Source organism: Oncorhynchus tshawytscha, linkage group LG23, assembly GCF_018296145.1.
Source record: "Oncorhynchus tshawytscha isolate Ot180627B linkage group LG23, Otsh_v2.0, whole genome shotgun sequence".
Taxonomy (NCBI): domain Eukaryota; kingdom Metazoa; phylum Chordata; class Actinopteri; order Salmoniformes; family Salmonidae; genus Oncorhynchus; species Oncorhynchus tshawytscha.
Window position 1 is genome coordinate 23,288,093 of NC_056451.1, and position 26,134 is coordinate 23,314,226.

General features: G+C 45.5%; 1 protein-coding gene across 4 annotated transcripts; it reads right to left on the reverse strand.

Annotated features, from left to right (window-relative positions):
• Positions 1–534: 534 nt before the first annotated feature.
• LOC112235051 (C-X-C chemokine receptor type 3-2) lies at positions 535–21,417 on the reverse strand. 4 transcript variants are annotated; one of them, XM_024403439.2, is made up of 4 exons: positions 21,298–21,417; positions 10,789–10,831; positions 7,847–8,038; positions 535–3,506 (listed from the first exon to the last, which is right to left on the reverse strand). In XM_024403439.2, exons 3-4 carry the CDS (start codon positions 7,877–7,879, stop codon positions 2,391–2,393), a joined length of 1,149 nt encoding a protein of 382 aa, XP_024259207.2. In that variant the 5' UTR covers positions 7,880–8,038; positions 10,789–10,831; positions 21,298–21,417; the 3' UTR covers positions 535–2,390. The 4 variants fall into 4 exon arrangements, with proteins under 4 accessions (XP_024259207.2, XP_042160874.1, XP_042160875.1 ...); XM_042304940.1 differs by lacking the exon at positions 21,298–21,417 and having other exon boundaries at positions 10,789–10,956; XM_042304941.1 differs by lacking the exons at positions 10,789–10,831; positions 21,298–21,417 and having other exon boundaries at positions 7,847–8,321.
• Positions 21,418–26,134: the final 4,717 nt, after the last annotated feature.

The window sequence follows — 26,134 nt, forward strand, 5'->3', positions numbered from 1 at the left end:
TCCTCCGGCTGCACGATGGTGCTACCCTACAGAGTGCTGTTGAGGCTACTGTAGACCTTCATTGCAAAACAGTGTGTTTTAATCCATTTTTTTTGTGACATATATTTAGTATAGTTTTATCTGAAAATAATCACTTCTAAAATGTTTTATTTGTATGAAATTCACTGAGGAGGATGGTCCTCCCTTTCCTCCTCTGAGGGGCCTCCACTGGTACCCATACCAAACACAACATATCATACTAAATGGAGTGTCTCGGATTTACATACAGAATAATACGAAATGCTGAGGTTAAATGGCCTGGGAATTTGTTTTCACCTGCCATGTTGTTTCGAAGTAGAGATAACGTATCCTACAGATTAAGAGGATAAGGAAAGAAATAACATAAATTGTTTTATATGTTGTCCACCAGATGGCGAGATTGGCCTTTTTTGGTAAGTACTACTGGAATGTTTCCTGATACTACTTGCTACATTAATGCAGGTAAATTAACCTTGAAATGTTGTATAGCCAAAAATATCTAGAGATGTAACAAGATATTTGCATATCATTTATTTATTGATATGAAAATGACATTTCCCCCAATGTTTTATTCTACTTCCTCAAATTTCTACAACATAGAAATACATGCATACAATCCTATGTGCATATCTGTTGTGCTGACTGATTGATAACAATCTAATCTAAATAGGTAAATTAGCAAATGTTGAACAACAGTCTGGTACCAAAGGACACGTGGACATTTGCCATAAGTAAAGCTGCATGTCTGTCATGACTTAACACCTTTGTTTCCCCTCTTCAGCAAGTGACAAAATGAAGCAATCAACCAAAGAAAAAATGATTGCTGCGAGGATTTGAAATGTATAAGTATTTGCTGCCTTCAAAACTACAAGGCAATATATGAGTAACACATATAGTGATGACTTGGCCCTTTTGAGGGAGTGGGTATCAAACATTTAAAAAAAATCTAGTTAGCAGTTCCTTGAAATTATAGTCATCAATTTATCATAAAGCCAAACACTAGAGGAAGATGGGGTTAACATGGTAGGCTATGCGATTGGATGGACTGTAGAATCTCATGAACAAAAATGACCCCAAAATTGTATTTACAAGAAGATAGCGAAAGTAGGCTACTATATGAAAAATTCCCCGTCCTGAGTAGGTGTGGTCTTTAAAAGCACCATAATTTTGAGCTAGGCAACTATCAGGAAGCACCAGAGGAACGAATCACAACAAAATAGCAAATGTTTTTTCCTCACTTTGACACAATGCGCACATCTGTATTTCTTCCCCATTTTGTCATTTTCACAATCATTCCAATTTCGGTTCCCTCTTTTCATGACTCCCTGTCCCCCTTTTTTCTTGTATTCTCTCTTCCCCTCTCTTTTTCTGTCAGTCTCCACATTCCCCTCTCCCTCTCTCTCTTCTTCAAATCTGATTTAAAACCTAACCTTACCCCTAACCACACTTTTAACCTTATGCCTAACCCTAACCTTAAATTAAGAACAAAAAGTTATTTTTTGTTTTCATCATTTTTTACATTAGAGCCAATCTAGCCTTTTTGGCTGTGATAACTAGTGACAACCACCTTAAAAAAAGTACATCTCTAAATTCATAACATACTACCTGCCTTTGTAGAGATAAAAAAAAAACATAAACCTATTTATTTCTGCAACAACACACTCACTCATCAAAAATTGTAAGCACGCTAGTTACAGTGCCTCCTAAACACATGATTGACATTGGGTAAAGACGATAGGCTATCAGCTGATCATTGTGCTGATGATTGATGTAAACCTGATAGTTAACTAGCATTTTTTGTGATTTCTCTTCAATGCTCTTAAATAATAACTTCATTATATACTATAATATTCATACTCTTCTAACTCATGCTACAGTATATGGCTGGCTGGTGGCCTGTGTGGATATTTTAGTATATGGTGGTTAGCTAAAGTCCAGACTACCTGTGTTGCTGCTGCCCTGACACACATGTGCAACACCCGACTGATGATGGGATGGAGTTGGGTCAGAGGGTCGTAGAGGGTCGTACAGCTTGAATGCAGCTGCTCCTCTCTGTCTTCTGCCGCTCTGTTGCGCGTAGCCTATGTAGACCAAACAAAATATTGATGATGATGTAGATCAAATGTTATGCTGCTGTGGCAGTACTGTTGATATTTAAACTAGGTAGCTTGCTACACAGACTCGACCGGTGACTGCATCCCAAGCCGTGCATGTTTGGATACCAGGCACACGCAAGCTCTGTACAGGGCAGACCAATGGGATGGGGGGTTGGGGGTGGTGAACTTGACGACTTTACGATGACTTGTGGGTTCAGAACGACAACAAAAAGGTGCTTGGGTACAGGTAGACCCCTCTCTGTGCACGTGGCTGGCTCACGCCATGACAGAGAAGTGGGAGGTGTTCTCGCTCTCTACTGAGCTGAAGGACCCAGTGGTCCTCCGTGTTTTCCTCTGTCCTCCCCATCTGTTCATCCCTGGATAGAACCTCTGTCCCAGCAGCCCCTTACACATTCTGGTCAGCTCCCTCCTAAACTTCACCCCCACAAAGCCGTACAGCAGCGGGTTCAGGGCACAGTGTGACAGGCCCATGCTCTCAGACACCAGGATTCCGATGTCCACCGTGCGGCCAAACTGGCAGCCTCCACTAATCACGCCCAGCTTCTTCAGGCTTTCGGCCAATTGGAAGGAGTTGTAGGGCGCCCAGCAGAGCACAAACATAGACACCAGGGAGACGATGAGGTGAAGGGACTTCCTCTTCTGGCGGCGCGAGGCGTTGCAAAGGGAGCGGAAGATACGGATGTAGCAGTAGAGCATGACCAGCAGGGGCAGCCCAAAACCCAGCACCAAGTTGACTAGCGGCATCCCCACCTTCCACTGCACTGAGCTGTGGGGGAACACCGTCTGGCACACCAGCAGGCCCTGATGATCCCCCGATCGCCCCACTTCAACCTCCACCACCTGTCTAAAGGCGATGTCCACCCCACTCAGGCCAAAGCACACTGTCCAGATGAGGGCACAGGCAATCTGGGCATGGCAGGTATTGCGCTTCCAGCCGGTGCTGACGGCGTGGACGATGGCTAGGTAGCGGTCGAAGCTGATGCAGGCCAGGAACAGGATGCCGCTGTAGCGGTTCAGAGAGAACAGGGCTCCGGAAATCTTGCAGGCGGCCACACCGAACAGCCACAGGTGGGACCACTGGACGGCGAACAGGGGCAGCGTGAGGGCCAGCAGGAGGTCGGACACGGCCAGGTGGAGCAGGAAGGTGTCGGTGAGGGAGAAGGAGCAGGCCCCGCCTGTCTGAGAGGTGCGGTAGCGCATCAGCACACACAGCACCAGGATGTTACCCACCAGCGCCAGCACAAACACCAGGCTGTAGACCACTGGGGAGTAGCTCCGGGTGAAGTCCATGATGCCATCCTGGTTGCAGGGCACGCCACTGGATTGGCTACTGCCTGTTTCTGGTGAAAAGCTGTAGTTGTCTTCATAAATCTGGAGACATAGGAGAGGAAAAGAGAATTTGAGGAAGGAAAATGAGCTAACTACAACAATGTTCTGGGTCCATATGCATGAAGCATTCCCCCTGCCCATATAATCTTGTTCATTATGATCAAAAAGGTAAAACTGACCCTAGATCAGCACTGCTACTCTGAGACGCTTTATGGATACAGGCCCTGGATTTTCCTCATAGGACAGAGCGCATTTGTATCTCTGACTAAACTCAAGATGATGCAGTGCTATATTCATACAGATGTGTGCACCTATTACACATCTTAATTTGACCTACAGTGGGGCAAAAAAGTATTTAGTCAGCCACCAATTATGCAAGTTCTCCCACTTAAAAAGATGAGACCTGTAATTTTCATCTTAGGTACACTTCAACTATGACAGACAAAATGAGAAAAAATGATTTTTTAATGAATTTATTTGCAAATTATGGTGGAAAATAAGTATTTGGTCAATAACAAAAGTTTCTCAATAGTTTGTTATATACCCTTTGTTGGCAATGCCAGAGGTGAAGACTTACAGAAAATGTTTGACAAGGTTTTCACACACTGTTGCTGGTATTTTGGCCCATTCCTCCATGCAGATCTCCTCTAGAGCAGTGATGTTTTGGGGCTGTTGCTGGGCAACACGGACTTTCAACTCCCTCCAAAGATTTTCTATGGGGTTGAGATCTGGAGACTGGCTAGGCCACTCCAGGACCTTGAAATGCTTCTTACGAAGCCACTCCTTCGTTGCCCGGGCGGTGTGTTTGGGATCATTGTCATGCTGAAAGACCCAGCCACGTTTCATCTTCAATGCCCTTGCTGATGGTAGGCTTTGTTACTTTGGTCCCAGCTTTCTGAAGGTTATTCACTAGGTTCCCCCGTGTGGTTCTGGGATTTTTGCTCACCGTTCTTGTGATCATTTTGAGCCCACGGGGTGAGATCTTGCGTGGAGCCCCAGATCGAGGGAGATTATCAGTGGTCTTGTATGTCTTCCATTTCCTAATAATTGCTCCCACAGTTGATTTCTTCAAACCAAGCTGCTTACCTATTGCAGATTCAGTCTTCCCAGCCTGGTGCAGGTCTACAATTTTGTTTCTGGTGTCCTTTGACAGCTCTTTGGTCTTGGCCATAGTGGAGTTTGGAGTGTGACTGTTTGAGGTTGTGGACAGGTGTCTTTTATACTGATAACAAGTTCAATAAGGTGCCATTAATACAGGTAACGAGTGGAGGACAGAGGAGCCTCTTAAAGAAGAAGTTACAGGTCTGTGAGAGCCAGAAATCTTGCTTGTTTGTAGGTGTCACACCCTGACCATAGTTTGCTTTGTATGTTTCTATGTTTTGTTTGGTCAGGGTGTGATCTGAGTGGGCATTTTATGTTGGATGTCTTGTTTGTCTATTTCTATGTCTGGCCTGATATGGTTCTCAATCAGAGGCAGGTGTTAGTCATTGTCTCTGATTGGGAACCATATTTAGGTAGCCTGGGTTTCACTGTGTGTTTGTGGGGGATTGTTCCTGTCTCTGTGTTTGCACCAGATAGGACTGTTTTGAGTTTTCACATTTCTTGTTTTGTTAGTTATTTCATGTATAGTTGTCTTTATTAAAAACATGAATAACCACCACGCTGCATTTTGGTCCGCCTCTCCTTCAGATGAAGAAAACCGTTACAGAAACCCACCACAACAGGACCAAGCGGTGTGGTGAAAGGCAGCAACAGCAGCGAAAAGAGGAATGGACATGGGAGGACATTTTGGAGGGCAAGAGTATGGACTATACTTCTTGGGAGGAGATAGACAGGTGGGCGGTCGACCCAGGGAGAGTGCCGGAGCCCGCCTGGGATTCAATGGAGCAGTGCGCGGAAGGTTATCGGAGAATGGAGTTGGCGAAGCAAGCACGGTGGCGTGGACGGAAGCCCAAGAGAAAGCCCCAAAGATTTCTTGGGGGGGGACTCACAGGGAGTATGGCTACGCCAGGTAGGAGACCTGCGCAAACTCCCTGTGCTTACCGGGGGGCTAGAGAGACCGGGCAGGCACCGTGTTATGCTGTGGTGCGCACGGTGACTCCAGTGCGGGTACATAGCCCGGTGCGGTACATTCCAGCTCTGCGTATCGGCCGGGCTAGAGTGAGCATCGAGCCAAGTGCCATGAAGCCGGCTCTACGCATCTGGTCTCCAGTGCGTCTCCTTGGGCCGGCTTACATGGCACCAGCCTTGCGCTCGGTGTCTCCGGTTCGCCTGCATAGCCCAGTGCGGGGTATTCCACCTCGCCGCACTGGCAGGGCGACCGGGAGCATTCAACCAGGTAGGGTTGTGCAGGCTCGGTGCTCAAGAGCTCCAGTGCACCTGCACGGTCCGGTCTACCCAGTACCACTCCCACGCACCAGCCCTCCGGTGGCAGCTCCCCGCACCAGGCTTCCTGTGCATGTTCTCGGCCCAGTACCACCAGTGCCACACCACGTATCAGGCCTACAGTGCGCCTCGCCTGTCCAGCGCTGCCAGAGCCTTCCTCCTCTACAGCGCTGCCGGAGTCTCCCGCCTGTTCAGCGCAGTCAGAGCCTTCCTCCTCTCCAGCGCTGCCGGAGTCTCCCGCCTGTTCAGAGCTGCCAGTCTGCAAGGAGCTGCCAGTCTGCAGGATGCCGCCAGAGCTGCCAGTCTGCAGGATGCCGCCAGAGCTGCCAGTCTGCAAGGAGCCGCCAGAGCCGCCAGTCTGCAAGGAACAGCCAGAGCCGCCAGTCAGCATGGAGCAGCCAGAGCCGCCAGTCAGCATGGAGCAGCCAGAGCCGCCAGTCAGCTTGGAGCAGCCAGAGTCGCCAGTCAGCATGGAGCAGCCAGAGCTGCCAGTCAGCATGGAGCAGCCACAGCTGCCAGTCAGCCAGCATCTTCCAGACCCGCTATTCAGCCAGGATCCGCCATTCAGCCAGGATCCGCCAGTCAGCCAGGATCTGCCAGAACTGCCAGCCAGCCAGGATCTGCCAGAGCCAACTACCTGCCTGAGCTTCCTTTCAGTGCTGAGCTTCCTCTCAGTGCTGAGCTACCCCTCAGTGCTGAGCTTCCTCTCAGTCCCGAGCCACCCCTCAGTCCCGAGCTACCCCTCAGTCCTGAGCTTCCCCTCAGTCCCGAGCTACCCCTCAGTGGGGTCCACGTCCCGCGCCGGAGCCGCCACCGTGGACAGACGCCCACCCGGACCCTCCCCTATGGGTTTAGTTGTGCGGTCGGGAGTCCGCACCTTGGGGGTTCTGTCACGCCATGGTCTTAGTATTTTGTGTTTTCTTTATTAATTTGGTCAGGCCAGGGTGTGACATGGGTTTTGTATGTGGTGTGTTTTGTCTTGGGGTTTTTGTTAGGTATTGGGTTTGTATTATAGTAGGGGTATCTAGCATAGTCTATGGCTGTCTGGAATGGTTCTCAATCAGAGGCAGGTGTTTATCGTTGTCTCTGATTGGGAACCATATTTAGGCAGCCATATTCTTTGAGTGTTTCGTGGGTGATTGTTCCTGTCTTTGTGTTTGTTGTCACCAGATAGGCTGTTTAGGTTTTCTCACACTTATTGTTTTTGTTTGTTTATTCATGTCTAGTGTCTTTATTAAAAAACATGAATAACCACCACGCTGCGTTTTGGTCTGCCTCTACTTCACCCCAAGAAAACCGTTACAGTAGGTGAACAAATATTTATTTTTCACCATAATTTGCAAATAAATTCATAAAAAATCTGTCATAGTTGAAGTGTACCTATGATGAAAATTACAGGCCTCTCATCTTTTTAAGTGGGAGAACTTGCACAGTTGGTGGCCGACTAAATACCTTTTTGCCCCACTTTATATAGTCACAGCAAAATAGTCCTGAAGCCACAGGATATGAACATTTAGTCCATAATGGTGCTTGATTGGTGGTTAGAATATTAGCTGGACAAAAGTAGTCTACATGAAAAGTAATGTCAATATAACCGTGTGTAAGTTTTCAGTTAAATGATGTAAATTACAAAGCTTATCTGCATTTCCTGTGGTGCAGGAAAATTCTCAGCAACAAAAGCATGATCAAATTAAGATCATACACTTGTAGCTTCTATGATTTTGAACAATATTTTAAGTGGCTTCAGATTCTCTAACCATCGTTTTAAAATACAAGTTTTAATGTACAGAATGTTATACATTGTCTCATACATATTTAGTTTTATTCTGTTAATTTCTTGACCAACCATGTTATAAAATATAATTTCTTATTTGACTTACCTGGCTAATAATTGTTTTTAGTCTGCTACTCCCAATTATTTCTTGCAGCATCTATTGCTCTTGTAGTCATAAAGAACTACATTCATCAGTATGTGGCATAACAAGACCGTTACTCACATAGTAATCTGTGGTTGCCTTGACGTGATCCATTGTTACCAACGAAACAGCGGAACACCTGAAACACCTTCACAGACTCAGGACACTCTTCTCGTAGTCTCACCCGCGTTCCTCTATTCATTTGAAACACCTTCACAGACTCAGGACACTCTTCTCGTAGTCTCACCTGTGTTCCTCTCTTCATTTGCCACTCTGAACCAAATAAAAAGGAGAAGTTAGTAATTCAGGAACCGAATCCTCTCATATTTTAGGCCAAGCAGACCTATTCAAAGACAGCTGTTAGGAACCGGTGACTGTCCAAAGGGGATTGTGACATAAGGTTAAAAAAAAAAAATGTATGTGGCTTACTCAACAGAGACAGACAGACAAATGTTTTTCTAGTTATGCACTCTCTCTAGCTGTTATTCCTGGCTTATATTGGCGATATGTAGTACATTGCACCTGTACAGTACACACAGTGCCTTCGGAAAGTATTCAGACCCCTTAACTTTTTAAAACATTTTGTTAAGTTATAAAAACTAAAAAACAGAAATACATGATTTATATAAGTATTCAGACTATTTTCTATGTGACTCGAAATTGAGCTCAGGAGGATCCTGTTTCCATTGATCATGCTTGAGATGTTTCTACAACTGGACAACCTGTGGTAAATTCGATTGATTTGGAAAGGCACACACCTGTCTATATAAGGTTCCACAGTTGACAGTGTATGTCAGAGCAAAATCCAAGCCATGAGGGCGAAGAAATTGTCCGCAGAGCTCCGAGACAGGATTGTGTCGAGGCACAGATCTGGGGAGGGGTACCAAAAAATGTCTGCAGCATTGAAGGTCCCCAAGAACACAATGGCCTCCGTCATTCTTAAATGGTAGAAGTTTGGAACTGTAAAGGTTTTCCTCCTCTTTGTCTGAAGAGGTGTAGCAAGGATCGGACCAAGATGTGGCGTGGTAAGTGTCCATGGTTGTTTATTTAAAAAACATAAACTGAACACTCAATGATATACAAAACAATAAACGTGAACAAAACCGAAACAGTACCGTGTGGCGAACAAACACAGACACGGAAACAATCACCCACAAAACAACAGTGAAACCCAGGCTACCCAAGTATGATTCTCAATCAGAGACAACTAACGACACCTGTTCTGCCTCTGATTGAGAACCATACTAGGCCGAACACAGAAAACCAACCTAGAAACACAAAACATAGAATGCCCACCCAACTCACGTCCTGACCAACTAAAGCAAACAAATAACACAAGAACTAGGGTCAGAACGTGACAGGACCCACCAAGACTCTTCGTAGAGCTGGCCGCCCGGCCAAACTGAGCAATCGGGGGAGAAGGGCCTTGGTCACAGAGGTAACCAAGAACCCAATGGTCATTCTGACAGAGCTCTCGAGTTTCTCTGTTAAGATGGGAGAACCTTCCAGAAGGACAACCATCTCTGCAGTACTCTACCAATCAGGCCTTTATGGTAGAGTGGCCAGACGGAAGCCACTCCTCAGTAAAAGGTAGATGACAGCCCGCTTGGAGTTTGACAAATGGCATCTAAAGGAATCAGACCAAGAGAAACAAGATTATCTGGTCTGATGAAACCAAGATTGAACTCTTTGGCCTGAATGTCATGTGTCACATCTGAATGAAACCTGTCACCATCCCTACGGTGAAGCATGGTGGTGGCAGCATCATGCTGTGGAGATAGTTTTCAGTGGCAGGGACTGGGAGACTAGTCAGGTATGAGGGAAAGATGAATGGAGCAAAGTACAAAGATATCCTTGATGAAAACCTGGTCCAGAGCTCTTAGGACCTTAGACTGGGGCGAAGGTTCACCTTCCAACAGGACAACGACCCTAAGCAAATAGCCAATACATTGCATGAGTGGCTTCAGGACAAGTCTGAATGTCCATGAGTGGCCCAGCCAGAGCCCGGACATGAACCCGATCGAACATCTCTGGAGAGACCTGAAAATAGCTATGCAGCGATGCTCCCCATCCAACCTGTCAGAGCTTGAAAGGATCTGCAGAGAAGAATGGGAGAAACTCCCCAAATACATGTGTGCCAAGCTTGTAGTGTCATACCCAAGAAGACTCAAAGCTTTAATCGCTGCCAAAGGTGCTTCGACAAAGTACTCAATAAAGGGTCTGAATCCTTATGAAAATGTGATATTTCTGTTTTTAATACATTTGCAAAAATTTCTAAAAACCAGTTTTTTGCTTTGTCATTATGGGGTACTGTGTGTAGATTGATAAGGGGAAAAAACTATTTAATCCATTTTAGAAAAAAGCTGTAACGTAACAAACTGTATGTTTTATGTGCAGTGCAGTAGCCTACATTCTAAGAAAAAACCCACGCAAACATTGAGAACCCCCCCCCCCCAAAGGAAAGTGTATTCAAATGTCTATGAGCGGACTAGATGCAGAAACCGATATACAAATCCCTGACTGCTTGCCAATCTAATTGAGTACAGAGAGACTGAATGTCTGGCACACGTTCCCATAACATTGGGAAATGTTTTGAACTTGCCCATTCTGGGGAAGTGAAATCTGTGTTTTGCAGGAGTTGGGTTTTTACTGTCTGTACTGTGGTATTATTCAGTTTCGACCCTGTCTATTGCGACTAAAACCAGACAAACATTTGCATTGTTTGTGGATATGAATCTGTTGGATGGATACAATCAGACATTCTTTGATTTCTGCAAGCATTTCTCTGAGCTCACATTGATATCCAGTTATTTCTAAACCTTGCGGCAGTGCGATACAGTCTTCGATACAGTCTCCAAGAGCATGAAAATCATTCTAAAGATATTCCCCACTGTGGAACCATTGCAAAAACAGGATAGTGAAAAAGACAGAGTGTCTAGCATAGAACAAACTGTTAAAGTCTTTACACATAGCTAAATGCAAAGATGTTGTATTATATCATTACTGATGTAAAAGCCTCTTACCTGCTCACTGTCGGAGTGTTGACGTGTTGGGGACGTGGACCCCCTGAGGAGATTGAGCAAGTTTGATATCACTTGCAGTTAGGTGAGGAAGAATATGTACCTCTGTTTCAGGTCACAGAGTTACCTCTGATGTGCTTTCACACTGTGTCACCCATGCAACGCCCCAGGGAACTGGAATAGATCAGCCATTTGCTGGTTTACTCACTATTTCCCTTAAGCATAGATACTGCATGTAAATCTGTTATCTAGAATCTGGCCTTATTCAGATGGTGTGATCGTAAATAGTCATAGAGCAACTATTATCCAGCGGCAAGGAAATGTTCATTTTTTCTGTCCACAACCACACCATGTAGTGAGCATCAGTGTGAAGAAAATGTCACACCTTATTTATTTATATATTTTACCACAGCTGGGGTATCAAAGCAGCATGTCACCATGTGTAACAACAACCTCTAACTGAGGGTAACGTTCTCAATCCACATAGATACCTTTTGTGCAATTCAGTTTATTCAGATGTGGATGGATGTCCTAGGTGTTCAGATAAATTACGTTAGGTGGTGGAGCTGTCAGGTTTTCTTTATTCACTTGGGTAAAGAATAAAGACGCTACAACGTTTTTACTCTTGGTTGTAAGGTCAATACTACACAGGGGGTGGGGTATGTAGAGGCACTAAACAGGAGCACAAATGGAAGAAGCAATAATCTGATAATACCTGCAACACCTTTGCTCTTAATCTTAGTAGAAACTCATTACATAGCATACAAAAAATTAGACCTTCTTATTTTTAAAGCACTGCAGAGACAAGGCTGAATTTGAGAGGGACATTATAGCATGTTGAGGTTGTTACTGTTTGGAGTGGTGGCTTATACAACTGCAACTTCATAGCTGCTGTTTCCTTCCTCTACACTCTGACTCAGAGAGGTGAGATGTTAGTCAATGGAAAAAGGCAACAGATTGTTGGGCACTGAGAGTAAGATAATGTACAAAGTATGTTTTGGTAAACTATTCAAGGTATGTGGGGAAATAACTTTCTTATTATATTAATGGGTAATTAGTTGGTGTTATTAGTCATAAGTAAAGTTTAAAAGAGATTATGTAAATGTTGGTTGAAAATCTTTAAAACTCTCAGGCTGAGTTTTTATTTTCTATCCAATTGAGAGAAAGCTTTTTGCTTGATCTAATGGTGTATCAACATAGACTACTATTTGTTTAAGGAAACCAACCGGAAAGCAACTACATTGCACACACAATAGTGTAAGATTTCACATCCTTAATTTTACGGAGAAAGACGAAAAAGTCACTGCACACTTCCAATCAAATGCAAATGTATTTTAATTCTAGCTGAGCTGTCGATCATGTCGACCTTCATCAGAGCATATCTCCACAAACAATATTCGGACAGATAAGGCCACACAGAGAGCCTTTTAGCGAAAATATATTTAGAATGAGTCAGAGGGAGAATGAAAGAGGCCACCACATGCTCCTGCTCGATATGTTTTCAGTGGCACGACAAGAACTCACTGCAGAAAAGCCCTCACAGATGTTGCACAGCTGAGTTCTCATTTATCATCCTATTCAAATGTTTGCATTATTACTATGAGCAGTGCACAGGGCCATGCACAGACCTTTCAGGGGGCAAGTGCTCAAAAAGAAAAAAGGGCACTCCCCCCTTATTTAAAAGAAAAATCTACTTTAATTTGTATTTAAGCATAGAACTGATTATTTCTGCAACAACACCCTCACTTACAATCACAAATTATAAGCAAGCTAGTTACAATCATGGCAGAGGGAAGATATTTCGGGGTGAGGGTGCTGAAGAAAACGGGGTGCTGGTAGAATTCTTTCTCTCCACGATGCTGACAAATATTTTTGTCTGCTCATACAGGAGTAATAAAGGCCCAGCATACTAATTTGGTGCGATTGTTTTGTTATTGACATTTTATTTAAAAAATTTGGTATTCTTATTCAGGGGGTGCTGTAGCATCCTCAACACCTCTACTTCTGGAGCTCTACCTAGCTGGAGCTCTACCTAGCAGCTGTTCGGCCGGCCCCTTCCGGACGCGAGAGAGTGAGCGCCCTCATCTCCTGCCTGACTGGAAAAGCCCTGGAGTGGGCCAACGCCATCTGGGGAAGGGAAGGCCCGACTCTGGATGACTACAGGACTTCTCCCGCCGCTTCCGGGCAGTTTTTGATCATCCACCTGAAGGGAGAGCGGTGGGAGAGAGACTGTTTCATCTGAGACAGGGGATGAGGAGCGCTCAAGAGTTCGCACTGGACTTCAGAACTCTGGCAGCTGGTACGGGATGGAATGAGCGGGCCCTGATCAACCACTACAGGTGTAGTTTACGAGAGGATGTTCGTAGGGAGCTAGCCTGCAGGGACACTACTCTCAACCTGGACCAGCTGGTGGACTTGTCTATCTGGCTGGATAACCTGTTGGCCTCCCGCGGACGTCTGGATCGGGGTCCGCCCGTTCCATTTCCCAGCACCTTGGATCCCACACCGATGGAGTTAGGAGGGGCTGCTATGAGGGGGACCGGAGGGGGGACCATTCCCTGTACCAACTGTGGCCGCAGAGGACATACTGCTGGTCGGTGCTGGGGTGGTTCTCCAAGAGGTTGAGGTAGCAGGCGGAGCACTGATCCCAGGTGAATAGGCACACAACTCACCCAGAGCCCTCTGTTGCACACATGTGGTTACCTATAGAATTTCCTGAGTTCTCCCCACATTCCCATTTATAAGGTACTAGTAGATTCAGGCGCAGCTGGGAACTTTATTGACCGCTCCTTAGCACATAGATTCCTATTGTTCCTGTTGACGTTCCCTTCCCTGTACATGCCTTAGATAGTCGTCCTTTGGGGTCGGGGCTAATTGGGGAGGTCACAGCACCCATTGCTATGAGAACGCAGGGGGTCACGAGGAGAGAATTAGTCTCTTCCTGATCGACTCCCCTGCGTTTCCTGTTGTATTGGGTCTTCCTTGGTTGGCCTCTCATGATCCTATTATTTCGTGGCAACAGAGGGCTCTCAAGGGATGGTTCTGTCAGTGTTCAGGGAGGTGTGTAGGTGTTTCCTTAGGTGCCACTACGGTGGAAAGTCCAAACCAGGTCTCCACCATGCACATTCCCCACGAATATGCCGATTTTGGCACTCGCCTTCTGTAAAAAGAAGGCGACTCAATTACCACCCCATCGACAGGGGGATTGTGCGATAGATCTCTTGGTAGAAGCTGCACTTCCCAGGAGTCACGTGTATCCTCTGTCACAGGAGGAGACGGTGGCTATGGAGACATATGTCACCGAATCTTTGGGACAGGGATACATTCAACCTTCCATCTCACCTGTCTCCTCGAGTTTCTTTTTTGTGAAGAAGGATGGAGGTTTGCGCCCGTGTATGAGTCACTACACTGGGCGTGCTTCTTCACAAAATTGGACCTTAGGAGCGCTTACAACCTGGTGCGTATCCGGGCGGGAGATGAGTGGAAGACAGCATTTAGCACCACTTCTGGGCATTATGAGTACGTCGTCATGCGTTACAAATGAATGCTCCATCAGTCTTCCAATCCTTTGAAGAGGAGATTTTCAGTGTAGTGGTGTAGAGCATGTGTCCCTGGAACGCAGGGTGCTTGGTAGACTGTTGGAACATGACCTGTATGTCAAGGCTGAGAAATGTCTGTTCTTCCAACAGTCCGTCTCCTTCCTAGGGTACCGCTTTTCAGCGTCAGGGGTAGAGATGGAGAATGACCGCATTTCAGCCGTGCGTAATTGGCCAACTCCAACCACGGTAAAGGAGGTGCAGCGGTTTTTAGGGTTTGCCAACTACTACTGGAGATTTATCTGGGGTTTTGGTCAGGTAGCGGCTCCCATTACCTCACTGCTGAAGGTGCGACTGCAGTGGACAGCTGTGGCGGACAGGGCTTTTGGTCACCTGAAGGCTCTGTTAACCTTGGCTCCCGTGTTGGCTCATCCTGATCCCTTCTTAGTGTTCATAGTTGAGGTGGACGCGTCCGAGGCAGGGATAGGGGCTGTGCTGTCTCAGCGCTGGGGCACGCCACTAAAGCTCCGCCCATGTGCATTCTTTTCAAAGAAGCTCAGCCCGGCGGAGCGAAACTATGATGTGGGGGACCAGGAGTTGTTGGCTGTTGTCAAGGCTCTGAAAGCGTGGAGACATTGGCTTGAGGGGGCTAGACACCCTTTTCTCATTTGGACTGACCACCGCAATCTGGAGTACATCCGGGCAGTGAGGAGACTGAATCCTCGCCAGGCAAGGTGGGCCATGTTTTTCACCTGTTTTGTGTTTACCCTTTCTCACAGACCAGGCTCCCAGAACGTTAAGGCAGACGCACTGTCCCGGCTGTATGATACAGAGCAGCGGTCCACGGATCCCACTCCCATAATTCCCGCGTCTCGCCTGGTGGCACTGGTGGTATGGGAGGTGGACGCGGACATCGAGCGGGCGTCACGTGCAGAGCCCACTCCCCCTGAGTGTCCAGCTGGGCGTCTATACGTTCCGGTTGATGTCCGTGATCGTTTGATCTGTTGGGCTCACACGTCACCCTCCTCTGGTCTTCCTGGCATCGGTCGAACGGTGCGCTGCCTTGCTGGGAAATACTGGTGGCCCACTTTAGCTAAGGACGTGAGGGTTTATGTGTCCTCCTGTTCAGTGTGCGCACAGTGCAAGGCACCTAGACACCTGCCCAGAGGGAAATTACAACCCCTTCCCGTTCCACAACGACCGTGGTCACACCTATCGGTGGATTTCGTGACGGATCTTCCCCCGTCGCGGGGTAACACCACGATCCTGGTCGTTGTGGTTCTTTTAAAAATATTTTAAAAATATTTTTATTTTTACCCCGTTTTCTCCCCAATTTCGTGGTATCCAATTGTTTTAGTAGCTACTATCTTGTCTCATCGCTACAACTCCCATACGGGCTCGGGAGAGACGAAGGTTGAAAGTCATGCGTCCTCCGATACACAACCCAACCAAGTCGCACTGCTTCTTAACACAGCACACATCCAACCCGGAAGCCAGCCGCACCAATGTGTCGGAGGAAACACCGTGCACCTGGCAACCTTGGTTAGCGCGCACTGCGCCTGGCCCGCCACAGGAGTCGCTGGAGCGCAAGGAGACAAGGATATCTCTACCGGCCAACCCCTCCCTAACCCAGACGACGCTAGGCCAATTGTGCGCCGCCCCACTGACCTCCCGGTCACGGCCGGTTACGACAGAGCCTGAGCGCGAACCCAGAGTCGCTGGTGGCACAGCTGGCACTGCAGTACAGCGCCCTTAACCACTGCGCCCTGGATCGTTTTTCTCAGTCCTGCCGCCTTCTCCCTTTGCCCGGTCTCCCTACGGCTGTACAAACTGCGGCGGCCCTGTTCACCCAAGTCTTCCGGCACAACGGGGTGCTAGTTTCTGATCGGGGTCCCCAATTCACGCCTAGAGTCTGGAGGGCGTTTATGGAACGTCTGGGGGTCTCGGTCAGCTTTACCTCAGGTTTTCACCCCGAGAGTAACGGGCAGGTGGAAAAAGTCAACCAGGATGTGGGTAGGTTTCTGCGGTCCTATTGCCAGGACCGGCCGGGGGAGTGGGCGGTTTACATCCCCTGGGCGGAGATGGCCCAAAACTCCCTCCGCAACTCCTCTACCAACCTATCAACATTTCAGTGTGTGCTGGGTTATCAGCCGGTCCTGGCACCATGGCATCAGAGCCAGATCGAGGCTCCTGCGGTGGATGAATGGTTTAGGCACTCAGAGGAGACATGGAACGCTGCCCATGTGCGGCTACAAAGGGCCGTCAGGAGGCAAAAGGCGAGTGCCGACCGCCACCGCAGTGAGGCCCCGGTGTATGCACTGGGGGATCGCGTCTGGCTCTCGACCCGAAACCTGCCCCTTCACCTGCCCTCCCGGAAACTGGGTCCGCGGGTTGTGGGGCCATTTAAAGTCCTGAGGAGACTGAACAAGGTTTGTTATAGGTTGCAACTCCCCCTGATTATCACATTAACCCGTCGTTCCATGTGTCTCTCCTCAGGCCGGTGGTGGCTGGTCCACTCCAGAAGTCTGAGGTGCGGGAGGCTTTGAGCACTACAAAAAAGTACTCTTTGCATGTGAAAACTTAATGCCATATGCTGCATTTGCTATAGGCCTACTGTTTACGATTTTGTTGGTGACACTTTGATATCTTGATAATTTGCAGTTTACTTCTATCAAAAGTGTGTGAGTTTGACATGTGTCCCTTAGGACAGACCATAGACTTAGATATGCTCTCTGCAAACCAGATTTAACTCTCTGCAAACTGGAAACGATTTATCCGGAGGCTGCATTCATTGTAGCTGGGGATTTTAACAAGGCTAATCTGAAAACAAGACTCCCTAAATTTTATCAGCATATCGATTGCGCAACCAGGGGTGGAAAGACCTTGGATCATTGTTACTCTAACTTCCGCGACGCATATAAGGCCCTGCCCCGCCCCCCTTTCGGAAAAGCTGACCACGACTCCATTTTGTTGATCCCTGCCTACAGACAGAAACTAAAACAAGAAGCTCCCACGCTGAGGTCTGTCCAACGCTGGTCCGACCAAGCTGACTCCACACTCCAAGACTGCTTCCATCACGTGGACTGGGAGATGTTTCGTATTGCGTCAGACAACAACATTGACGAATACGCTGATTCGGTGTGCGAGTTCATTAGAACGTGCGTTGAAGATGTCGTTCCCATAGCAACGATTAAAACATTCCCTAACCAGAAACCTTGGATTGATGGCAGCATTCGTGTGAAACTGAAGGCACGAACCACTGCTTTTAATCAGGGCAAGGTGTCTGGTAACATGGCTGAATACAAACAGTGCAGCTATTCCCTCCGCAAGGCTATCAAACAAGCTAAGCGCCAGTACAGAGACAAAGTAGAATCTCAATTCAACGGCTCAGACACAAGAGGCATGTGGCAGGGTCTACAGTCAATCACGGACTACAGGAAGAAACCCAGCCCAGTCACGGACCAGGATGTCTTGCTCCCAGGCAGACTAAATAACTTTTTGCCCGCTTTGAGGACAATACAGTGCCACTGACACGGCCTGCAACGAAAACATGCAGTCTCTCCTTCACTGCAGCCGAAGTGAGTAAGACATTTAAACGTGTTAACCCTCGCAAGGCTGCAGGCCCAGACGGTGTCCCCAGCCGCGCCCTCAGAGCATGCGCAGACCAGCTGGCCGGTGTGTTTACGGACATATTCAATCAATCCCTATACCAGTCTGCTGTTCCCACATGCTTCAAGAGGGCCACCATTGTTCCTGTTACCAAGAAAGCTAAGGTAACTGAGCTAAACGACTACCGCCCCGTAGCACTCACATCCGTCATCATGAAGTGCTTTGAGAGACTAGTCAAGGACCATATCACCTCCACCCTACCTGACACCCTAGACCCACTCCAATTTGCTTACCGCCCAAATAGGTCCACAGACGATGCAATCTCAACCACACTGCACACTGCCCTAACCCATCTGGACAAGAGGAATACCTATGTGAGAATGCTGTTCATCGACTACAGCTCGGCATTCAACACCATAGTACCCTCCAAGCTCGTCATCAAGCTCGAGACCCTGGGTCTCGACCCCGCCCTGTGCAACTGGGTTCTGGACTTCCTGACGGGCCGCCCCCAGGTGGTGAGGGTAGGCAACAACATCTCCTCCCCGCTGATCCTCAACACTGGGGCCCCACAAGGGTGCGTTCTGAGCCCTCTCCTGTACTCCCTGTTCACCCACGACTGCGTGGCCATGCACGCCTCCAACTCAATCATCAAGTTTGCGGACGACACAACAGTGGTAGGCTTGATTACCAACAACGACGAGACGGCCTACAGGGAGGAGGTGAGGGCCCTCGGAGTGTGGTGTCAGGAAAATAACCTCACACTCAACGTCAACAAAACTAAGGAGATGATTGTGGACTTCAGGAAACAGCAGAGGGAACACCCCCCATCCACATCGATGGAACAGTAGTGGAGAGGGTAGCAAGTTTTAAGTTCCTCGGCATACACATCACAGACAAACTGAATTGGTCCACTCACACAGACAGCATCGTGAGGAAGGCGCAGCAGCGCCTCTTCAACCTCAGGAGGCTGAAGAAATTCGGCTTGTCACCAAAAGCACTCACAAACTTCTACAGATGCACAATCGAGAGCATCCTGGCGGGCTGTATCACCGCCTGGTATGGCAACTGCACCGCCCTCAACCGTAAGGCTCTCCAGAGGGTAGTGAGGTCTGCACAACGCATCACCGGGGGCAAACTACCTGCCCTCCAGGACACCTACACCACCCGATGCTACAGGAAGGCCATAAAGATCATCAAGGACATCAACCACCCGAGCCACTGCCTGTTCACCCCGCTGTCATCCAGAAGGCGAGGTCAGTACAGGTGCATCAAAGCTGGGACCGAGAGACTGAAAAACAGCTTCTATCTCAAGGCCATCAGACTGTTAAACAGCCACCACTAACATTGAGTGGCTACTGCCAACACACTGTCAATGACACTGACTCTACTCCAGCCACTTTAATAATGGGAATTGATGGGAAATGATGTAAATATATCACTAGCCACTTTAAACAATGCTACCTTATATAATGTTACTTACCCTACATTATTCATCTCATATGCATACGTAGATACTGTACTCTATATCATCGACTGCATCCTTATGTAATACATGTATCACTAGCCACTTTAACTATGCCACTTGGTTTACATACTCATCTCATATGTATATACTGTACTCGATATCATCTACCGTATCTTGCCTATGCTGCTCTGTACCATCACTCATTCATATATCCTTATGTACATATTCTTTATCCCCTTACACTGTGTATAAGACAGTAGTTTTTTGGGGGGGGAATTGTTAGTTAGATTACTTGTTCGTTATTACTGCATTGTCGGAACTAGAAGCACAAGCATTTCGCTACACTCGCATTAACATCTGCTAACCATGTGTATGTGACAAATAAAATTTGATTTGATTTGATTTGATTTGATATGCAGTTTTAGAAACTGTTCTTCATTTTGTAAGCAATACATGGCAAAGTAGCCAGAAGGTTGTGGATTCACAGACCACCGTGGACAAGGTTAAGGGTGAAAAGATATCCATTATAATAAAAGCACTGCATGAATCTATCATCTTATTTGCGTTCAGAGAAAAAAATGCCTTTTATATAGGCATTTCATGCAATTCTACGTCATTTTACATGACTGGAGACAAGCAGAATCTCCTTTAATACCACAACAGAGCATGCCAACGAATGAGTACATGCGCAGCACCTGATGTGTTTTGATTTCTATACAGACTAATGTTAAAAAAGAGGATAGTCTAAGTTTGGAAAAGTGCTAAAGTTTTATATCAACTATAAAAATGTAGTGCAACAGATCCAGTTACGACTGAAGTATCTGGTCATCAATGAATTAAAGAAAAAGTCATTCATTGTTTAACACAGCAGCCACATATCATCCGCTAGGTCTATATGCACTTGTAACTTATTTCATTTAGGAAACTCTCATTTTCTACTGTATAAAAGTTTATTCCATGATATTGTTGTTACATAATATACTTATTTTGACTGTGATTAGTGCATGGGAATATAAGAGCCCTGCTGGGCTAAATCAACAAACTAGGCATGTTGCCAAATTGCCAAATTAATTCATTTTTGTTCCTTCTTAGGCAACCTGGCTTGCTCCTGACTGATTTAGAGTTAGTATGTTGTTTAATATTCTGTTGAAATGTTGAATGTCAATTGAAAGTGACAGAATCACACATTACTTCCCAAGCAAAGTACACGTATTCTCTCATCGGTTGTAGCGAAGCCTCTGAACGTCATAGAGACAAACCAAATATATCCTATATGCATCGGAGTCACGTCTTTCCCTTGCATTTTACAGCTTGTTTCTAGCATAAAGCATTGCAGACTAAAGCGTCATTGTAGATTGTTTTATATAATCAGGTCCATTTAATTTAATTCAAAATCTTATGCTAACAAGGCCTATGTTTTTAGCCATTTTCTTTAACAAAAGCTACAATACCCTCACATACCCCCCCAATTACAGCCCTGGTTTTTAATTTAACACACCAAGCTCTTCACCTGAAACTAGATATTTAAAGAGTGCATGTTGATTGAAGGAATTTGCAGACAAAATGAAAAGTAGACTATAATTTCATCTGTCTAACAGGTAGCTAATACCTCTTATTTCTTGAATAGGAATAAATAGGCTCCAACACAAAGTCCTCTTGTTGTTAGTAGCTAAAGTCAAATTAAAATGAAGAATGTTCCAATTAATTAGGCTTTCTCGAATAAGCCTACTTTCAGCACCCATGCTCTGTCCATATCTGCGGCTGCCAATTCATAGTAATGTAAGTTATGTAAATTACTCAAATATGGCTTATTTTGAGGTCAATATCTGTATATCTCGGATAAAAATCTTTATTATGGGCAATGTTTTTAATTCAAATATATTATAGCAGTAGCAAGCTTACCGCTGGTCCTCCTCATCTTCGCACTCTCTCTCTCAGTAGGCCTAATCCACACACAGATACAGAATGTTTTGGACAAATACACAATTATTTTCAGAAGAAACCTTTGACTCGCCTCCGGAAGTGCCACCGTACACAACACAGTCGTTGTTTAGGCAGCACACAAGGGTTTACATCAGCAAGACCAGGGCTGGCCGGGGCTCATGATTGGGAACGCCTATCCATTGCAATGTGTAATGAATGCAGTGTAGACTAGTTTTATATACACTATCGCAGCAGCGCCTACACTTGGGAAGGAAGTACATTTTCTTATAAATACAACTTTTCCCAGTGCTTCTCCGAGCATCCTCTTCGTATAGTCTAGGCCTAAAGTCTATAGAATAGGCTATGGATCATTTTATCGAGACCAGACTAGGCACACTTGATATTGCTTGCCCAGCAGAGAATCAGGGATGGGGGAATCATCGGACACACATCAATTTACTATAATAAGCAACTCATTCTCAAACCCTGAGCAAAATGACATTTAAATGACAAATTACATGACCCTCCCCTGGACTAAATAAAACAAATACTAAACCCTCACCCTGGCTGAAATTTAAAAAACATGACCCCCAACAATTTTTGCTCCCTTAGTGAGGAATTGAAACCTTTTTTGGTGTTTCCTCTCTCTAAAGCTCATGAGCACTATTTTGGTGTTACAAGTTCTGTTTACTGCAGAATAGGAACCCTTTATTTTGGTGATGTTTCCTCTTCAAAACCCCTGAACACTATCAGAGTTAAAGTGTTACTCCACAATGGTACATCAATTGACTATACAAAATACAGAACGAAAAAAAACCCACAGATTGCAGACTGCTCAAAGAGTTGTGAGACACTAAAAACCATCACAGTCAAACATGGTACAGTATTTCCTTTGGCATCATCTATAATACATTATATCATATGTACATTATTGGTACATTACATCATCTATACACACGTTTGCATAAACAAACAAGAAGTACAGTACTAACTTCAACATGATGAAAGAGACATGGTAAACAACATTTCATCTGGAATGACAAAAAGTATCATTAAACTATTCACAATATTTCTAAACATAAATTAACTGCCTCCAGCCTGCCTAACCTTAATACTCAAAATTATATATATAAAAAAGTAGCAAATTGAAAAAGTGTTTCTCCAGACTTGTTTTTGAAGTTGGCCTTTTCAGTATCTGCACCTGTATACATTTGAAAGTTCAGTCACACTTATTTGGATACACCATCCAAAATATGCCAAATTAAAATTATAATGCAGCAATGGCATCTACAAAATCACGCAGAACAAGTACTTCTTTGTTTTCCACCACTAATTAGAAGCGTGTTGAAAAATGGACTGAGCCAATACTCGCAACATAGGGAGATTGAGGTCCTGTGGTGACATCAGATGGTGTGGAAGTCTCCTTAAATGAATAAAATACAATATATTATACAATTTAATGAAAAAGAATGTAGCATACGCCAATACATTAAAAACCATAAATAGTAACTTTTTTCCTTTAGAAAAAGTGTACTGTCTTCCCCAAGGAGATGGGGAAGCATTGGGAGGCCAGCTATTGAATGGTGGTGTGTCCAACTTGGATGAAAACATAACGACACAAGACCCAAGGCATTGTTCATTCTCTCCACAATGTCTTTGAGAACTACTTGCTTTGAATTGATCCTTTGCTGTGGGTTGCACTCCATTCTTTCTAATTTGGCTCCACCCATATCCAATAACTTCACCGCCGGAGTGCCAGCATGTCTGTGAAAGTATCTGAGCTCAAATGTTGAGTTAGTGAGTAGCTCCAAGTCTTCAATTAAAAGGGGTGTTCCTCCAGTATTTCATCTTTATTTTCACGTGTTAAGTAACTATCTCCTTTGTGTGAATGTTTCCTCAAGAATACTTGTTAGCTTGTTCAAATCCCTCTTGGCTCTATCTTCCTCATTTCTTCTTTCATTAGTGACACTGCATCAGATGGGACCTGGCATGGCGGTGGCTCCAAGTTCACACGGGTTGGAGTGTCAGTCCTCCTTTTGCTTTTGTCTGGGATCTCACCCACTGCTGCTCTTCTCCTAAAACGCAGGACTATGCCTCACCGTCTGTTCTTTAGTTTGTCCGTAATGCACATAAACCACACCATGGTGGGTGAACCCCATTTGGCCTTCAGGTGTGGCCATTTCAAGATTATGGCATTTGCCATTAGAATTTTATGATACTTTTCAGGGTATGTTGCATACTGCAGTGCTTCGTCAACAACTGCAGACAGCAACATACCACTCAGGTGATGAAATTGAGGTTTTGTGAGATCCACTGTGTTCCGTATCGCCTTTTTAAGCTCCAGTGACCTCACATATAGTGAAATAGTCAGGCCAGCCTTTATCAGGGGTGTCAGCTCCAGTTGTGCCTTCCAGGGGACATGCTTCAAGGTGAACTCTGTATAAAAAACAAACACAAAACATTGTCAATGTGAATTCTTTGAATTACCCCGCCCCTTGACTTTTTCCACAATTTGTTAAATTGCAGCCTTATTTTGAAATGTATTAAATAAAAATACTAATATCTTATTTTAATAGGTATTCAGAGACTTTGTTATGAGACTCGAAATTGAGCTCAAGTGACTCCTGTTTCCATTGATCATCCTTGAGATGTTTATTCAACTTAATTGGAGTCCACCTGCAGTAAATTCAAAAGATTGGACATAATTTGGAAAGGCACACACCTGTCTATATAAGGTCCCACAGTTGACAGTTCATGTCAGAGCAAAAACCAAGCCATGAGATTGAAGGAATTGTCCGTAGAGCTCCGAGACAGGATTGTGTCGATGACACAGATCTGGGGAAGGGTACCTCTCTGACCAAGAACCCGATGGTCATTCTGACAGAGTTCTAGAGCTTCTCTGTGGAGATGGGAGAACCTTCCAGAATGACAACCATCTCTGCAGCACTCCGCCAATCAGGCCTTTATGGTAGAGTGGCCAGATGGAAGCCACTCCTCAGTAAAAGGTACACGACAGCCCGCTTGGAGTTTGCCTGAAGGCACCTAAAGGATTCTCAGATAATGATAAACAAGATTCTCTGGTCTGTTGAAACCAAGTTTGAACTCTTTGACCTGAATGCCAAGTGTCGCGTCTGGAGGAAACCTGGCACCATCCCTACAGTGAAGCATGGTGGTGGCAGCATCATGCTGTGGGGATGTTTTTCAGCGGCAGGGACTGGGAGACTAGTCAGGATTGAGGGAAAGATGAACGGAGTAAAGTACAGAGAGATCCTTGATGAGAACCTCCAGAGCGCTCAGGACCTGACTGGGGTGAAGGTTCACCTTTCAGCAGGACAATGACCCTAAGCACACAGCCAAGACAACGCAGGACTGGCTTCGGTACAAGTTTCTGAATGACCTTAAGTGGCCCAGCCAGAGCACGGACTTGAACCCGATCGAACATCTCTGGAGAGACTTGAAAATAGCTGTGCAGCAACGCTCCCCGTCCAACCTGACAGAGCTTGAGACGAGCTGCAGAGAAGAATGGGAGAGACTCCCCAAATATAGGTGTGCCAAGCTTGTAGCGTCATACCCAAGAAGACTCGAGGCTATAATTTCTGCCAAAGGTACTTCAACAAAGTACTGAGTAAAGGGTCTGAATCCTTATGTAAATGTGATATTTAAAAAAAATGTAAAACAATTTTTGCCAACATTTCTAAAAAATGTTTTCTTGCTTTGTCATTATGGGGTATTGTGCATAGATTGATGAGGGAAAAAAACTATTGAGTACATTTTAGAATAAGGATGTAACCTAACAACTGTGGAAAAAGTAAAGGGGTCTGAATACTTTCCGAAGGCATTGTATCTAATGCTGTCTGGTCAAAAAGAGTGTGATATTGTGGTTGCCCTTCCATTGAATGCAATGGAAGCCACCGAGCATTTGGACTCCTTTGATTAAAAAAAAAGCACAGCCAATTAGCGTTGAGCTAAACTGATTGAGCATCAAAACAAAAGTGTCAAGAATAGCCAGGTTGGATTAGGGTTCAGGCCAATCACATCAAAAGCAAAACGTTACTGACAGAACTTGAATTGTTGCATCTCCTTTTGTCGTTGTTCTCTGGTGGGTAGCTAGCTAGCTAAATTTGGCCCATTTAATTTTTTGGGGATTTGGACTTGTGATTTTACTTAATTCTCCATACTGGCCAATGATTATAATGGTGATTCTGATCCAACTGTAAATTCATACATTGCACCCCTGGCCGGAAAGGATGGAAGTTCAACATGTAGGCTAGCTAGATGTAGTAGGCTAATGTTGATTAGCTGGCTCATTTTTGATCATAAAAGGAATTTATGGAAGCAAGGAAGCATTTTAACTCAGTAGCCTAGAACAACAAAAACTAAAAGCGTGTACTGTATGACAGTCATAGACCGTTTCGTTAACATGAAAGAGAGGAGGGTGACATTGGCGTTTCTCTACCAGTAGGGTGAGTCAACATGTTTTTTTCTACTTGCACCCCCACTATCTTTTGCATACTGTAGGTGATTTGATGTTGAAATGTTGAAGTTGAAATGGTGCTGGAATAATGTAGGCAGATCCTTTGCGATCAGTAACTCTCTGTGGTTTTAAATCAATAGTTGTTTAGTAGTCTGAAAATGTCGGAAACATTAACTTGCTTGACCATGCTGTAGGCCGTGTAACGGTTTGTTAAATGCAATATACTTTGTGGACTTCACCGGACAGATGTTGCTCTCCGGTTGAAATGATTCTGCCACAGTTTCTTATTGTCTCAGCCTTAGGCCTTAGGCCTATATATCACGGTGGAAAGGCATATGAACT